The sequence below is a fragment of the Xiphophorus hellerii genome, chromosome 2 (assembly GCF_003331165.1).
Source record: "Xiphophorus hellerii strain 12219 chromosome 2, Xiphophorus_hellerii-4.1, whole genome shotgun sequence".
Taxonomy (NCBI): domain Eukaryota; kingdom Metazoa; phylum Chordata; class Actinopteri; order Cyprinodontiformes; family Poeciliidae; genus Xiphophorus; species Xiphophorus hellerii.
The window spans coordinates 15,609,724-15,627,444 of record NC_045673.1 but is presented as its reverse complement, the minus strand read 5'-3'; the positions used below and the strand labels follow the sequence as shown (position 1 = coordinate 15,627,444).

At 36.6% G+C, this 17,721-nt stretch overlaps 1 protein-coding gene across 2 annotated transcripts; it reads left to right on the top strand.

Moving 5' to 3' along the window:
- Positions 1 to 3,324: 3,324 nt before the first annotated feature.
- On the top strand, positions 3,325 to 17,721 carry slc1a2b (solute carrier family 1 member 2b). Of its 2 annotated transcripts, XM_032585000.1 has the most exons (10): positions 5,831 to 5,970; positions 9,747 to 9,899; positions 10,130 to 10,380; positions 11,030 to 11,177; positions 11,503 to 11,629; positions 12,608 to 12,841; positions 12,960 to 13,154; positions 14,423 to 14,557; positions 14,672 to 14,936; positions 17,650 to 17,721. In XM_032585000.1, exons 1-10 carry the CDS (start codon positions 5,841 to 5,843, stop codon positions 17,719 to 17,721), a joined length of 1,710 nt encoding a protein of 569 aa, XP_032440891.1. In that variant the 5' UTR covers positions 5,831 to 5,840. The 2 variants fall into 2 exon arrangements, with proteins under 2 accessions (XP_032440900.1, XP_032440891.1); XM_032585009.1 differs by lacking the exons at positions 14,672 to 14,936; positions 17,650 to 17,721 and adding an exon at positions 3,325 to 3,604 and having other exon boundaries at positions 14,423 to 14,561.

Below are 17,721 nucleotides of genomic sequence, written 5' to 3'. Positions count from 1 at the left end.
GGTTTGATGCTATTCAAACCATCAAATGATAATGGGTTGAATGGCATTATCATTTGAAAACAGCATTTTGCATTTACTCAGACTATATCTGATTTTAAAATGTGTTGGGTGATTTTAAAATCACCCAATAAAAAAGGGGAGTATTAATAATAGAACAAATGTTAAACACATAGAAGGGAGTACTCAGGTTGCAGCTGATTTTAGTACAAAAAAAAATAAAATCTCATATAGCCTGTCCAATTAAATTTGGATCCCAAGTAACTAAAATATGCAATATTCCACATTTTTTCCCTAATCAGAGAGCTTACATAGTCTTGAAATGTCACAGACCATGGTGCTTAACACTGAGTCAGTTGTAAATAGTACATACAATTTTCCAAACATTTATTGACATGAAAAATGAAGTATTTTGCTATACTTCATGGCATAACAAGATTTTCACCTGTTAAACATTTTATATACTTGCAATGTTTAACCCAAGATTTCCTTCAAGTACTCAGCAAGCAAATGATCGTAGTGAGAGAATCATTGGAATCCAGCAGTTTGCTCCAGCTGGATGCTTAAATAAGCAAAATGGTTTTATTCAAAGTAATGTTTGAGTGTGTCAAATTATGTCACAACACCTTCATTTATTGTTTAGCGTTTGAACTTGGTCTGAGAACAACGTGCTAATATTGACCCATAGAAAATCAGTATAAAAGCAGCTTTACTTAGTATGCAGATTTGATCAGATTTTTAATCTCTCTTGAAGGTCCACTTGGATTCGATTCAAGAGAGCAGTTCGTCTTTCAGTTTTAGAAAGTTTTAGAAAGACTCAGACTTTTAGAACAATTCTCAAATTTGTTGTAAATTTGAGATTAATATTTTGCTTCAGATGAATTTACGTGCAGGAACATGTTTAGAGAGGGAAAGGTTGAGGTCTAATATGATTATGATTAAAACATATTTTCAAAAAATGATAAGGAAATAAGAAGAAAGGACAGTAGAGACTTTGACGGGGTATTCGTTGTTGAAGCCACTTCCTTCCCAGTGGGAAGTTTTTTTGTATTTGCTGTGGAAATGCCTTTTTATCAATGAATGCACTCATCTCAGCAATTATCTCGAGATACGTGATTGAGTGAGTGAAGGAGTAACAAAGCTTCTCTTTCCTTTGGGTGCTGGAATGTTTCTCCTACTTCACATGCACCTCACAACCTGAAGGGTTTGCTGAGAGATCTCTTTTGGGAGGGACCTGGTAGGGGGTTTGGAGCTTGTGGACATCCAGAATGTGTGAGTCTATCTCTCTCTCCACTGTATTGCAAGTGGTTGTGAGGCCCAGGGGTTGGGTGGTTGGTTCGGTTAGAAGGGGGAAATATCCGGAAACTGGCCTAGATCCAGTTGTCTTTGCCTCACAGTATATTGTGATACACAAATCATGAGACTGGGCTCTGGGCCTCTCAAAAGGCCAGTGGGAAACTGGCATTTCTAATTTACATGTATGTCTATGCTATAAAACCTGAATTTGACAAGTATAACCGCACAACCAGTCACTTCATAGTTATTGAATAACCACATGTTGCACCAATGGTGGAGTAAATATAAGTAATCAATTTAAAATGCAGGAGTGCAACACCGACAATGTTCTGCTTGCAAATGTTCTTTCAATCCAAATAATGAAATGGTTTTATATGGATGTTACAGAGAAGCTGAGGTGAAGATAATGAGTGTCTGTTCGATCATTCGCTCGGGTCGTATAGCATCTATAAGTGGTTTTTAATCAGGCTGTGTTTGTGTGCTGGATTTGTGTGACTAAAAGCTTCCTCTTTTCCCCTCATCCCCTTCCCACTAAGTCACAGAGTGTTGCTAGGACAACCCCTTGTGGTCCTTACTGCATCGCAGTGGTCCTCAATGCCAGCACTCGGGGAACCTCCTCGCACTGGGAAGGCTGCATAAAATTGGGATAATCGGCGTCGATTATGGGAGACAATGGGCTGCCGCTTTTCAAAGATTCATTCATCCTGGAAAAGAGACTGTGGAGAGAGGGGGAACAGAGAATGGGGCGCCTTGGTCCCTCCGCTGCTCTCCCACGGTGGGCACAGGCATGACATCAGTGGCCTGAAAGAACTGGCATTCTGGACATGTCCATTACTCCCCCCTTCATCACTATAACCTTGCTCTCCCTCCAACCCGAGCCCAACCTCCCGCCTTTTCTTGCTGCTGCCAGTTTGGATGGAGCATTTGGCCAGGCAAGTAGGGGCCACCGCTGATGTTTGCGTGTGAAACAAAGCCCTTCAGAGGGAGAGGGAGGAAGCAGAGAGCTTCACATGGTACCAGCCAAAAGCAGGGATGGCTGCTTCAGCCTTCCCCATCTCAGGCCCCTCTTTTGGCTAATAGATGCTGATGTGACCCCAGTACCCCCTTTTCCTCTAGTGTCCCTCTTTCTTTCTCCTGTAACCCCTTCTTCTCTGTCCCAACCTTTTGCTGTCATATCACAAACTTGCCTTATGTCCATTCCTTAGAATGATCATTCCATGTCAAAGGATTTAGGTTGAGTGATTTCTCATGACACAGCCTTTGCAAAGATAAGGATGGCATTCCTCTGGCTTTTGTTGTGAGATTGGTCATTTGTTTTCAAGAGGAAATAGCTTTCCAACACATTTCCCTAATTAGAATGATGCGATGCTGCTCCACATGGTGTGAAGTCCCATGATGCTGAGAGACTAAAGCGAAGTCAGCTTGACTCACAAGAATCATACGTCATTTGTCCTTTGCCTTCCACCAAAGTACAGGAGTTTTATGCATTAGTAGAATTACATAAATCTATATGCTATTATGACTGGCTTCAGTATAAAAAAATAGTTGTGTATGCATGTATGCAGTCTGTGCTTCAAAATCCCCTCTAATGTCATTGAGTGTTGTCCATCAAGACCTTAAAGAGAAAAAAAGAAATTAAATCCTCTGTCCATCATTTATTAACTTCTCAGAGAAATCATCCCTGACAAAGCACTACTGTCCATAGTGTGCCATTAGCAGGAATCATCATCCTCATCCTCTGCAGCCCAGACTTTCTCATTGCTATTCCATGGAGCTGAAAGAGTTTGGAAGTATAGTCGGATGTTGGATTACAGAATCCAGGGAGTACAGGATTTCTAACCGATTTGACAATTAAGCTCATACACTGTCCCCTCCCTCCACTTGTACTTTTGGTTATTTATTTACTCCCAGGTTTTATCATACGGAAGGGGTGCTTGTGTGTGTGTCTGTCTGCGTGCGTGTGTGTGTTTGTGAAGTCAGAGGGTGGGGGCGAGGTAAAAGAGGGGTTATTGCACACATCAAGATGGGGCAGTTCAGGTTTCTGTGGCTGTGATTCTGGTCCAGACTACGTCCTCTCTTCCCTCTCTGGATGCTTTGGCGCTGGGTGGGCAGCTGAGAGCAGCTAGCCGTCATCAGACCTCTGCTGTTTTCAGCTTCGGACATTATCCACTGACACCTGCCAACTTATTGGATGGAGCACTTGTGACACAACTAATGCTTTCTTCTGCTGATTCACCTTAAACTACCAAAGTTTGGAGATCTGCTCCTGGTCAATGTATATTGCACTAACCTCATCACCACCAGAAATGAAGTAAGTAATTAAAATTTTAAATTTTAGTTACAATATACCGTTTTCATTTTTTTTGTTTGTTTTTACTTTTTTATCAATATTTTTATTTTTTATTACTATTATTGTGTTTTAAGAAGTTAATGTACCAATTACGCATTTTTGTCAAGATAATTTTTGTCAGGAAAGAGTACCAAATAAATTATTGTTATTGTTTTTCATTCTTGAAGTGAACAGAAAATTCAAAACATAACAATATAAAGGCAATATATTGCATATACAATACATTATAAATATAATGCCTGAATTTTGATATCCCATTTAACAATTTTGTTATATCCCACATAGTCCCACATTTTCTTCTTTCCACTAACAGTTTGTAACTTAAATTCCTAATTAAATCAACCCAATCATGTTCAAAGAATGAATTCTGATGATAAAGAGTCTTTGGAAATATATAATAACCATTAATTATTTTTTGTCTATCTGAATTTTGTTTTTCTAGGACTGTCTTTGAAAACAAGTTCATTTTTTTCTCAATTATGAAATTTTATTTACATTTTTAAAAGAGCATATAGGTTGTTCACATGTAAAATTGTGAACGTTTTATTAAATGATGAAAAAAGCTTAACAATGAATGTTTTTGTGACTTCAATCTGTTTGAAGCTCAACTTGTAGTACTTTTTATATTCATCTGTTCAGTCCTTCTATCTCATTTGTCTTTGACTCGAAGGGAAAGGTGTTAATGAGAAGATCCGGCTCACTTCCTCACTCAGAGCTAAAAATAATGAAGGGAGAGCAAAAACGGAACATCCATGTTACATTTATCATTCTTTCTGTTAGGAGTTAAATTATTTGGTACTACACCAAAATTTTAAGTTTATGAAGAAAGAGCACAATGATGTAGTTCAGGTGTTTGCTCTTTCTTATTTGCAATTCACACATTATTTTGAGATTATTAGAAGTAGATATGGCCTACTTTGACAGGAGGCGGACCAGGTGGTCTTCCTATAGTGTAGTTTTCTCACACATCGCTGGAGGAAAGCTTTGTGCATAAACCTAACTGTGGTGTGTTCAAGTGGGGCTATTTTTAACCTCTTACATAACAATGCCATTAAAATGAGTTTTATTCTTTTATTCTATCAAATCCATGACTGAGATAAAGAAACATACTTTTCTTGCAAGAAAGGTTTATCACAGGAATTTTGGTGAAAAATATATATTGACTTGAAACATCTACCACTCAGACACTACTCATAAAATGTCAACAATTTCTTCCAATGTGTCTCCCTGTGTAACCGAATTTGCCTAAAAGCCATGTCAAATACAGATTTGTTTTCTCATGCTATCTCCTTGTGATTGCAGGAGACAGTTTTAACCCCCCACTTACTAAAAATGGTTAGCCAGCCAATGTGTTCCCACAGTAATGGCAAATCATTCTTATCTTGTGTGTCATTATTTTTTTAATCACACCTGCAGAATTGAAAGGTGGTAAATGGTTCCTCAGTGCATTTATAACAGATTGTTGTAGTCCAACCTGATTGGAGGTTTGTCATTACCAGAGGGAAAAACATGAATTGTTTCCTGTCTTACTTCAAAATAAGAGTCCTCTAATAGGTTTCTTTCTTATCAAGGTTTGGTAACAATAATTCATGCACCTTAACCAGATGAAGTTGTTGACAGCAACTGGAAAGTGCTTCATGCTTCAGTACAACAAGAAAATTTAATTTCACTCCAACTATTCAATTTTCATTCATTTTCTTGTGTACGTACTGTTTTGTTTTTGGATTAATCTAGATTGTTCATTATCTTCTAGAAAGAAGATTAACTGAACAACTGTAGTGAATGGATGGATTAGAATTGTCAGTGCTGAAGAAATATCAATAATAAGCTAAAGACATGACTTTACCAAATGCTTAGCACATCGTTGAAAAGGGGGCAATTATCAAGCTGCATAATCTTGTCAGCTTCCATCTGTTGGATGCCATAGTAACGGTGTTCAAGTGACAACTTGGCAACAGCTGAATGCTTCACATGTTTTTGTTACGCTGCTTTTTTAAAAACTTTAAAAAAAGCAGAGTTTGTAGGGTTTGTAGAGACGATAATTAAAATCATGCTGCTATCACTGTAAAATCCCCAATCAAAATAAGTTACACTGACATAACATGTTTTCTTGTAACTGTAAACCCAATGGATCATTTTATTAGCATTTGTTAAATTCTTCTCTTTTGTGTTTTGTTTTTGCTGCAGTGCCAACAGTATGCCTAAACAAGTGGAGGTGAGGATGCATGAGAGCCACCTGGAGCCCATCGAGGCGAGGCCCCGGTCCAAATGTGCCCAAATCTGCTCCAAAATGTTCAAGAACCTCCTGCTCACACTCACAGTCCTTGGTAAGGAAAATAATTTTTTTTCTCTCAGGCGTATGATAAAAACTGCTCTGTTAACTCAGAGCTAAAATCTGCAGCTAGCTTACAGCGTGAGGAGGAGATGCCATCTGTGTTCAGTGTACCAGACAGTAAGCTGACTGGGTGTTCTGACCTTCTGCAGCATGATGCCACCTGTTGCTATGAGTTGTGTGTCGCCACACACAAGTCACCCGAACAAACCTATGGTGATGGACACAAAGTATTGTGATTACCGCTGTAGCTCTTTGAGTTGAAGGAGGAGAATTAATAAACACTAAAGGGCATGGCATGTTCTGGTTGCTGAACAGATCTTTAATTAGATTACTTTTATGCCTTGTCATGGCCATCAGTGACACATTACTTTCTAATTCTGAGGTTTTGGAAATTCCTTCAAGTGAGGAATTTAAAAATTTCGGACAGCCCAGCTTTTATGAACATCTCAATCACACAACTCTGATAAAGTGAGCCAAAAGGATAATAGATCCCCTGTCACATTAGAACTAAGGGATAAGGCTCTGTAAAGGAGTAAGCGACTGGTCAATGAGAAGGTCAAAGAGAAAAGATCAATCCTGAAACACAGAGTGTCTAAAATCCACCGGATGTTGGCAACCCCAGGATGTTACTGGTGCTTTTCCACTGGCTGCGCACCAACAGTCACACAGACACAGAGAACAGCAGCTGGCTCTAGTCAGACCAGATGGATGGCAAATTTACATTCTGGCAATAATTGTGCAGATAGAGAATGACTTCTACTATATACATTAAGACTAAGATATATGTCTGCCAGATTTACTGATCTTAAGGTTTATGCATCTAAATATAGGTTTTATAAGTTAATATGCCAGCTCTCCCAGTCTCCAGTATGCTTGTCTGAAGCACTCAGATGTGTGTTATCAAAATGCAGAGGAGGAAACAAAGGTAATAATTTGACACTTGAAATAACTACATAAAATGATAAAGATTTCTATTGTTTCAGTTGTTTTACAGATAAATTGTTGCAAAGTAAAAAAAAAAAGAAAAAAGAATGTTTACAATATTCTCAAGTAGTAGTTGTGGTTAATGCACCTCAAACTACACAATTCTTAGTGAAAATAGAGTTGGAACCTGTTATTTATATACAGCCTATAAAAGACTTATTTTTCCTCACTGCCTGACTGAAAATTTGTTTTAACTTTTCTGTCTGGTTGGGGATTTACAGCATTTTGCTATGTATCAGAATAAATAGTAATAACATTTATTTTAAGATTTTTTTTTTTTCAAATATTTACATAAATATGACCTAAATCATTTTTGCCAAAGGTGAGTTTTCTTTTTTTTACCTAAATCACCTTTTGGAAAGAAAGAGGTGGTGATTATTTATTTATTTTTTTCCAAAATCACTTTTGTCAAAAAATTACCTAGGCCATTATTTAAGGAAGGTGACTATATGTTACTTTGGTATTTGGTAGAAATACCTTTTTAAATTATATGACTTTGGTCAAACATTTTGGGTATTCTTTAACAAGCTTTTCATAAAATGTTGCAAGACATTTGACCCATTCCTCCTGACAGATCGGGTATAAACATGTCAGGTTTATGGGCCACCTTGTATTTTTAGCTCTGTTCACAGATTCTCTATGGAACAGAGCTTTGGCCATTGTGATAGCTGCTTCAAAACACTGGCGTTGGAACCTCAAGCTACTTTGTATCTTAATTCATTATATACTAGGAATCATTGTCTATTTGAAAAATCATAATCAATGTTTCTTCAATGTTTTCACATAATGTTTTTTGACTCCATCAGGGTTTTTGAGGTGCATATAGTAAGTAATACTATATGCACCTCATATATTATTATATGAGGTGCATATAGTATCCCAACTGTGTATACTTCGCAGTTGGGATGGTGTAAACAGGATTGTAATTTTTTAAAATATTTACCCTAAATGGTCATTATGGCGAAACACTTCAATAGTTTTATCAGTTGGCAGGGTATACATGTAGCAAAAGGCTTTTGTCCCAAAGTTTGTGTCTAAACTGAATGTGCTTCATGTTGCTTTGGGGAAAAACTGTCATAAACTGTTGTGGTGGAAGCAGTGAGGGAGATGCAGCAGACCCAGATGAGATGAATGACTGGAAGTTTAATGATGACAATAGACTTAAATAAGTCCAAAAGTCCACAAAACCTGGCAGCACAGTAGAGCAGAAGGCTAGGGCTCAGCACTGGTAGCAACAGGCTACACGCATGGACAAGACACATTGAGAAGGACCCGACGAGGAACAAGGAACACAGGTGGAGTTAAATACACAGAGGGATAATTAAGGAAACGAGAGACACCAGGGAACAATCAAGGGGAGGACAGGACAACAAAGAGACTCAAGAACACAGAAAACAATAAATAAATACACAGAAAAACTCAGAACATGACAAAAACAGCTTCTTCCTAACTGAATGTCGCTTTGCCACTGTCCATAGTGCGATGATACTCTCTTAACATCTTCAGCAAGAATCTTCACAATGACTTTTGCTTTTGTTCTGGTGTTGGTTTGCGCGTTTCACCCCAAAACACATTTATATTTCAGAACTCTTCTCCTTAGTAAACAGTATAATGGACTGGACATTCATACTGTGCTGATTACTCGGGTATAACTGTATCAACAGATGAACTTGGTAGTTTCAGATATCTGGAAATTGCATCCACAGATGAACCAGACATTTTTTTTTTCTTGGGTAATGTTATTTTTTTCCATTATGTCACACAACGAAGTAGTATGTTTGATGTGTTGTCTTACAGTAAATACATTCAGAGGTGTGCCTTCAGGTAACTGAAATAGTGTGAATAGCCAGAATACCACAAAAGTAATTCCCAGATGTATACAAAATCATGTCGTCATTATCGGGGCTCTTGTAAATTTTTGAAAGTCATTGTAATCTTAGTGTATACATTTAGAATTTTAAAAGGTATTTAAAATTTCTCAAAAAGTCGACCCTCGTTGTTGCATTCAGCAACTGGAGATTACCATGGTGATTCTAACTGATTTAAACTGCAGAGGTGCATATTTCTACACAGAGTACATAAATATATAGTTTCAACTGAATAAAAAAAAAATCTCTGGAGCTACGACTACACCAGGCCCTATGAGCTTGTTACCTGTAATATATTGTCAGTGTAGCTGAAACAAGAAAGTATGGCTGGTTTCCAAGGGTTCACAGGAGAAGCTTTCTCTTTCTTTCAAGAACATTGAAGCACATCTGTGATTTGCAGGTTTGCCTGTGAGCAAACCACAGAAAACCTGTAAAAATTATTTTAATAACAGACAAGTGCAGTAGTGTAAGTTTTCATCCATTATCCAAATGAAATGCTGGCCAATTTCTTTAGTATTCTGTGGAATTTGAAAATGTTTAAAAAAAAAAAGAGTTTGATTTCTTGTGATTACATATGCCGAACCTGACAATCTGATATGCTGCCTCTTTCAAAGAAATCTGATCTTGGCTGGTTTTGGTTTTATCTTGTCAACTGACTGTGCTTGTCGAACGTGTAGCCAACAGGATCTTTTTTGACCCTAAACAGCTGACTTGAGAAGGTGGGAGTAGATACTGAGTTGTCTTGCAAGTCAAAGAACCACAGAAGCAAAAATAACTGATTGAAAATGATTAGAATTTTTATATTAAATAGTATAGTTTTCTTCATTGTGCCCCCCCTCCCCCTTGCTTAGATTAAAATGCATTTTTTATTAAGTGATTGTGAATTTTTAAGTTATTCCCACTCCTTTCAATTTAGGTGTGATCCTGGGAGCTGTATCAGGGATGCTGCTGCGTGTTGCCTCTCCAATTCATCCAGATATTGTCATGGTGATTGCCTTTCCTGGAGATATTCTGATGAGGATGCTGAAGATGTTGATCCTGCCTCTCATTATCTCCAGCTTGATCACAGGTGCCAACTTTATCACAATCAAAAACGTGTGCTTTTAAATTCTCAAGGAAAAACAATGTTGCTTTCTTTTGTTCAGTTTTCTCTGTTGTAGTACTACTGCAACATACTTGATGGTGATCTTAGAGTCACCAAGTAGCATTTGTTTTGATTTCTTTATTCTTACATATTATGTCAATTTCTTCATTGAACTAGAAATGACCGGATAAACATCTTGCTTGTGTGCGGTACAGGGCTTGCTGGCCTGGATGCCAAATCTAGTGGTCGCCTGGGAACCAGAGCTATGATTTACTACATGTCCACCACTGTTATTGCTGCTGTCCTGGGTGTCATCCTGGTGCTAGTCATCCACCCTGGCAACCCCAAACTGAAGGAAAATCTGGGCGAGGGCGAGAAAAACGATGATGTGTCCAGCTTGGATGCCTTCTTCGATCTGATAAGGAATCTCTTCCCAGAAAACCTGGTGCAAGCCTGCTTCCAACAGGTAAAATATGAGACTGTGTTTGTAGAGTTCATTCTAATTGTAAAGTTGTCATTATAATATCATGTTAAACTAGAAGAAAGTTGTATTTATTTCATTGAAATAAGTTAGCTTAAGACTTACTCTTACCTTATAGTCTGCTCAACTGTTTAACTGTAAAGATTATGACGGAAATTTTGTTAGCTGGACCCGTCCACTCTGAGCACTCTCAGTGCGACAATAACACTTCCATTCAAAGTGTGACAGCAAATACAAAACAGGTGTAGATACTGTAAGGCTGATCTTGAGCACAGGACAATGCATCTTAATTCTTGTTGTTGGCTTGTTTTCTTCTGTTGTTTTCTTCTATTTAGACCCTATGCTGGCCCAACAGAATATGGTCTAAATAACAACAGAGCTAGATATATCCTGACAGGAATAAAGCTAGCTGCTTTCTAAAAAAAAAAAAAAAAAAAAAGAACAAGAGGTTATTTTCAATTAAACTGTTACTTTAGGGGAAAAAAAACTAAATAAATGACGTAAGCATCACATTACACTTTGTATAATTAGGTCATAACATATTTTAAAACCAATTAGGGAGCTCTGATGGTTTTTATTTTCTGCAACTTTGGAGAAGAGAATTCTGCCACTTATTTATGTTTTTTTTTTCCAGATCCAAACAGTCACAAAGAAAGTTGAGGTGGTTGTGGAGGAGGAAGTGAATGTCACCACTGTGGAGGGCCTGGTGGCTAACATTACCAAGGAGCCACAGTTCATCATCAAAAAGTCACTTCAGTTCAAAAGTGGCATGAATGTTTTGGGTATGTAACACAGGGCCCTCTGGGGCCTCATAGTTAACTGCACACATTTGTGCCATTAAAATTTAGCACCAAATTGATGTTAAAATCATCATGCTAGCTGTAACAAAGCTAACATTTGCTGATGGGCAGAGAACCCCAAGCTTCTTGTGATGAAAATGTAATTCATTTGCTTTTGAGGCATTTTCATCAACTAAAACAAGTCAGCTCATCAAATTCATTTCTCATACTTGGCATTGTAGATATCTTTATACATTTTCTGCCTACTTCCTACTGAAGTCGCCCTCCATTGCATCTATTCTGATGCATTCATAATTTTCTGCTGCAGGTCTGATTGGTTTCTTTATTGCATTTGGCATCTGCATGGGCAAGATGGGAGAGAAGGCCAGACTCATGATTGAATTCTTCAATATCCTCAATGAGATTGTGATGAAACTTGTCATCATGATCATGTGGTTGGTATCTGTCATGAATTTCTTTGAACCATTTCAAAACCCATTTCACTGATGCTTGAAAAAATAAAATATTCATATCAATGCATATTTTTCACATGTTCTCATGCTCCATCCACAAACTTCAATGTATTCTTTGGGGTTTTGTGTGATATGCTGACATAGTGATTAGGAAGGAATGGGATGGATGATTTTCGTTATCTCTTACAAAAAAACGAATCTGAAAAGTATGAAAGGTATTCAGCCATACTGAGTCAATATTTTGCAGATATGTCCTAATGACTCTCTGTGACCTCTGTAGCAAAAGGTGGCTGTACGTTACACATTTCGAGACTGAAATGTTTGCCCATTCTTCTTCTTTCCAAAATAGCTTAATGTCAATCATATAAGATAGAGAACATATTGGAGTATTCATTTTTAAGTTTTACTGAAGTTCCTAAACAGGATATAGGTTCACAGTTTGACTTGGCTCTTCTAATATTTGAATAATAATTGAACATTGTACATTTAGCTTTACGTTTAGGATTGAAACATTGAAAATGTGGATTTTTCATTGAGGTCAAAAATTTTTTTTCTTTTCATATGACCAGAGCATAATTTGCCCTTATGTTTGCTTTGTACCCTGCATGGCTTGTGCCAAACTGCTACTCTTCCATAAAAGTCAGATTTATGGAAGGCATGAACCACAGATTTTACATCGACAGGTTCTTCAATCTGAACTATGGATCTCTGCAGCTCTCCTACAGTTATCACATGTAACTCTAAGTAAATACAATCAAGCTTGTGGTTGTAAGTTTAAAAAATGTGGAAAGGCTTAAGCTAGCTAAGCTTCCAAAAATTGCAAGAAAGGAACTCCTTTATCTCATGTTATTTTGAAACATATCTAAATTACATCATAATCACAGTGCTCTTACAACTTGTTTTGATTTTGCTTATCACTTTAATTTCAAAGTAACAATAAATTGTTTCTCACCCAATAAGGTACTCTCCCTTTGGTATTGCCTGTCTGATTTGTGGTAAGATCATCTCCATTAAGGACTTGGAGGTGGTGGCCAGGCAACTTGGCATGTACATGGTGACTGTGATTATTGGTCTGATCATCCACGGCGCAATCTTCCTGCCCAGCATTTATTTTGTCATCACAAGGAAAAACCCCTTCACCTTCTTCTTGGGAATCTTCCAGGCCTGGATCACTGCTCTGGGAACAGCTTCCAGGTCAGCATGAATAAGGATCAATGGGTGAACAAGTCATTGTGTATACTTGTTTTTAGAAATAATTTGTGCATGGTTATATGTGTTTATAGTCCTCCTTGTTATTTGCTTTTATCTCCAGTGCTGGCACACTTCCTGTCACATTCCGTTGCCTGGAGGAGAATTTGGCCATTGACAAAAGAGTCACTCGTTTTGTGCTCCCAGTAGGTGCCACCATCAATATGGATGGAACTGCTCTCTATGAGGCTGTGGCGGCCATCTTTATTGCCCAGATGAATGGTGTGAATCTTGATCCTGGTCAGATTGTCACAGTCAGGTAAGAAGAGCGTTCTCTTTATATCGATATATATATATTTTTTTATTTGGTTCAAGGTTCAAAGAGTCTGAAGATTGTAAATGAGAAGCATGCCGTTGTCAGTAATTCAAAAATAAAGAAAGTAATACAGTCTGAGTTGTAGATAAGTCAGCATAGCTACTCAGCAAAGTGTGGATGTGTTAATCAGTAAACTATGAAGAATGTGTGGTTAGAAACGATCCTTAAATAAGAAAATTAAAGTGAAGCACATAAACCAGCATGAAGAAGTAGCAATAGTGTCGAGCCTCATGCTAGGCAGGAAGACAAACAGCGGGTACATGCTCTCTTTCATCAATCTTTGCCAAAAGACTCTTCTCATAATAGAGTGAGTTGAAGATGGATGACCCTAGTTCTGACATTTGTATGGCACATAAATCAATGAAGCTTCAAAATAAACATCCCATCTCCCACATTTTGGAACCAAATCAGGTTCTCCCCAGGCTTGCACTTTATGCAGCCTAAAGAAAGAGCCAGTATGAATACAGTGCCTTTATTTTCTCGCCTTCACAGATTTTCTCGGATTTCACTTTTTTATCACATTTAAATATTGCAAATTATGAACCTTTAATACTAACATAAAAATAACCTGAGTAAATACACAGATCTTTTAGAAATGACTAAAATGCAACCAACATCATACAGTAGTTTTGGATGAAAAAAAAAATATCAAAAGGCTTTTCAAGACTTTTGAGGAGACATTTTGTATGCTGAAGAGATGAAAGGAAAACTATCTGGAAGGTGCAATCTGTTACATCTTCGCAGAAGTTGACATTTTTGTGAAATGTCATCAAATATGATGGCAGAGAGTCCATCATATTTGATTACTGTAATTACTGTAATTGACAACTCATAAATCTTGATGTCTGACTGAAACTCAGTTGTTGACTTTAAGTAGCAGTTAACAGCATGTCAGCAAGTCCACTTTCTAATAACTTAGGGATGGAAAAAAACAAAGATTTGGAGTGTAGGTAAAATCTGAAATCTAATCCAACTGAGATATGAGGTCAACCAGGTTGGTGTTGACAGCGCTTTCACTTGGTAAATTAACTAATTTGAAAACTGTATTCAGGTTACATTTTCTGAAGATCTGAAACATGGAGTAAAAGAAAAAGAAAGGCAAACCTTTTTTTTTTTTTGCATCTCTGTATGTTATGGTTTTTGAGATTTGGAGTTTTAATGGTCATAGTTCATTTTTAGAGATCTACATAACTTATTTTCTTTTTCTTCAGTCTGACAGCCACCCTTGCCAGTGTTGGAGCAGCCAGTATTCCCAGTGCCGGCCTTGTGACTATGCTGTTGATCCTTACCGCTGTTGGCTTACCAACCCAGGATATCAGTTTGCTGGTTGCTGTTGACTGGTTATTGTGAGTCTTAAGCATATATTCTGGTTATATTTTGTTCATATAACAGATTTCTTATATTATATTATGCACAAAAAATGTATGATGTCTTTAAAATCTTGGTTTGTTTCCCCTCAGGGATCGTTTCAGGACCTCAGTGAATGTGGTGGGTGACTCCTACGGTGCAGGAATTGTGTACCATCTGTCCAAAGCTGAGCTGGATGAGCTGGATGCGCACACGGCTAAATCAGACGACATCGAAATGATGACAAAGACCCAGTCCTATTATGACGACATGAAGAACCACCACGAGAACAATTCCAACCAGTGCGTCTTAACCCCAACTTCTTCTACAGCTGCTACTGCCAATGCTAACAATTCTGTCTTAGTAGATGAATGCAAGGTACTATTAACGCTTTCTGACATAGAGACTTCAATATAACCCTCTGCTGTTGCATGCTCATCCTGCAGCTTTGCTTTGTTCTGCTTGCTTTGCACCAAGTCTTTGTAAGCAGAGATGCACTTGCATACACTCTTCATCTCACATGTGTACCAAGTTTATTTACTCTTCTGGAACAGCCACTTTTGTGTTTAATGATTATTCAACATTTAAAACACAATTCAAAACATAGTTGATGTGCTTGCATAGAAAATTAAAGACAGATCAGCTATCCCCCTAAGACGACTTATGGGACAAAGTATGAACTTCCTCAATATAACTCTGAGAAATTATTTAGCAGTGTCACAACTAGCATAAGTTCATAGTAGCTCAATAAACACAGCCTTAGTTTCAATTAAAAAGTTTCTATAAATATTTTAGTTGCTATTTTCCGTTTATTCAACATAATAACCAGCGGGCTTACTTCACTGTATCTTGTTTTGTGGCTGATCATAAATGTTTAATACATTTTTTACTCATTTATCCTTTTAATTTAAAATGCAGTGATGGGAAGTGTTGCATAATTAGCAGTTCATACATAACTAATGCACACCTCTCCATCCCACCAAGAGTGATTACGTGCTCTAACACAGTCTCTTTGTCCCAGCTCTGAGAACTCTGCAGCGAAATCAAAAGTTATTGTAACACTAATGTAGAACAGATTATAGGTTAAATCTCAGCTATAGATGATTTTTTTTTTCTTTACTTTCATTCTATTACTTGCACACCTGGGCAGAAAAAGTCCAATGATAAAATTTTTATTTCTTAAATTATAAAAGGTGTTGCCAAGCAACACTGTAAACCAGTAAAAAATTACAACCACCTCTTTTCAGTGTCCAAATTTGAAATACATTTTTTTATGTTTATATGTGACACAAAGGCATGCTACTTCCAGGATTTACATTTTCATTACTTTTATTTATTTATTTTATGTTTTTTTCTGATGTACATACCAAGACTCACATTGCTAACCCTGCTCCACGCTGCTTTAGAAGACTTGCAAAAAAGACAAAATATAACAATGCATTTATTTATTATTTATTTGTTTGTACATTGTTTAAATTGATTAAGATTTTATTTTGTTTCATCTTATATTTACTTTTTCATTTTACATTTTGTGGCATTGCTATTGACCTTAATATAGAAAGTAATCACATTCATAGTTTATTCCCAAGTCAAACACGTCCATTGCCATAAGCATTATCCTTGTTGGTTGTCCAGAGGTTCCCATAATTTGCCAATTCTGCTTCTTGTAAAAGAAAAAAAACAGACCTGAATGCCTTTTTATTTGCTAAAACATTAACAAAGTACAAGATACCTGCAAAGTGATGATTGTGTTGTACATGGATAGTAAAGAATTTATAACTACAAGTTTTAAAATATGACACACCTTCTTCAGGGGAGGGTCAGTAAACTCAGAGGAAAACATGTAGTGATACTTATTGCAGTAGTAAGAAAATCAAACATTGGATTTTTGTGCGAAAGTTGTCCCTCTCCCTTATATTTTCAAGTAATCCTGTCAGACTTTCTTGTTTTGAAAGTTCTCTGATGCAACATTTATTCAGGCCTTTGACAAGTTAATAACTACAAATGCATATATTCAAACAGCCAATAAGCAAATGTAACGCAAATAAAATTTTTATCTGATTTTAAGTTGCGTCCATGGACACTTTTGTATGTATCCAGATGTACCAGAAAATGATCCATATTCTATCCATTTTAAATTTTTCAGCTTTATGCAATATACTGTCATTTTGAGGAGCAATGACTTGGACAAAAATAGAAAAAAAATACTAACCAAGGTTAGTAAAAAGATTAAAAGGTTTAGAAGAAGAAACTTTGGCTGCTTGGAAAAAACATATAAAAAAATCATATATATATATATATATATATATATATATATATATATATATATATATATATAGATAGATAGATAGATAGATAGATAGATAGATAGATATACAGTACAGACCAAAAGTTTGGACACACAGTTGTGTGTCCAAACATATATATATATATATATATATATATATATATATATATATATATATATATATATATATACATATATATATATATATATATATATATATATATATATATATATATATATATATATCCCATATATAACATCTCTGGTACAAAAGTACAACAGGAGAAAAGCAGCAACTAATATCACAGGTTTAAGTAGTAAAGTTTTACTAGTTTAATTTTTTATTAGGTAAAAACATTTTTATGTTTTTTTCTTCAGATGTTTCACACTTGAATCTCATTGGTGGTGGTCTAATCCCACTTTGGTTTATCCACTTTAAAACTTATCAACCATAAATAGAGTAGATAGAGTAAATAATGACTCTATTCAAATGTGACGAGCAACCTAAGGTTTATAAAATAGCATTCATATAAACCACCTCTGAGTATTTGAGATTGAAGTTGTTCTAAGACTGTAGAAGTCCACATTGGTATTCACATTAACATTAACTTCAATTGTCTATGATTAGTGGATTTATCGTAAATGCAAACAGAGAGATCTATGTGCTGCAATAACATATTAACTGTGTTTCCTTTAACAGCACCTGCAAATGTTCTAAATTCTCCTTTGACTGTGAAAGTTACCTGTATTCTTTAACATATGCCATGGATGAGCTGCTTAAATGTTCCTGCTGACTGCTTGCAGGTAACCTCAGCCGCTAACGGTTCTGCTGCGGAGTGCACGCTTGTTGAGGAGGAACCATGGAAACATGAATAA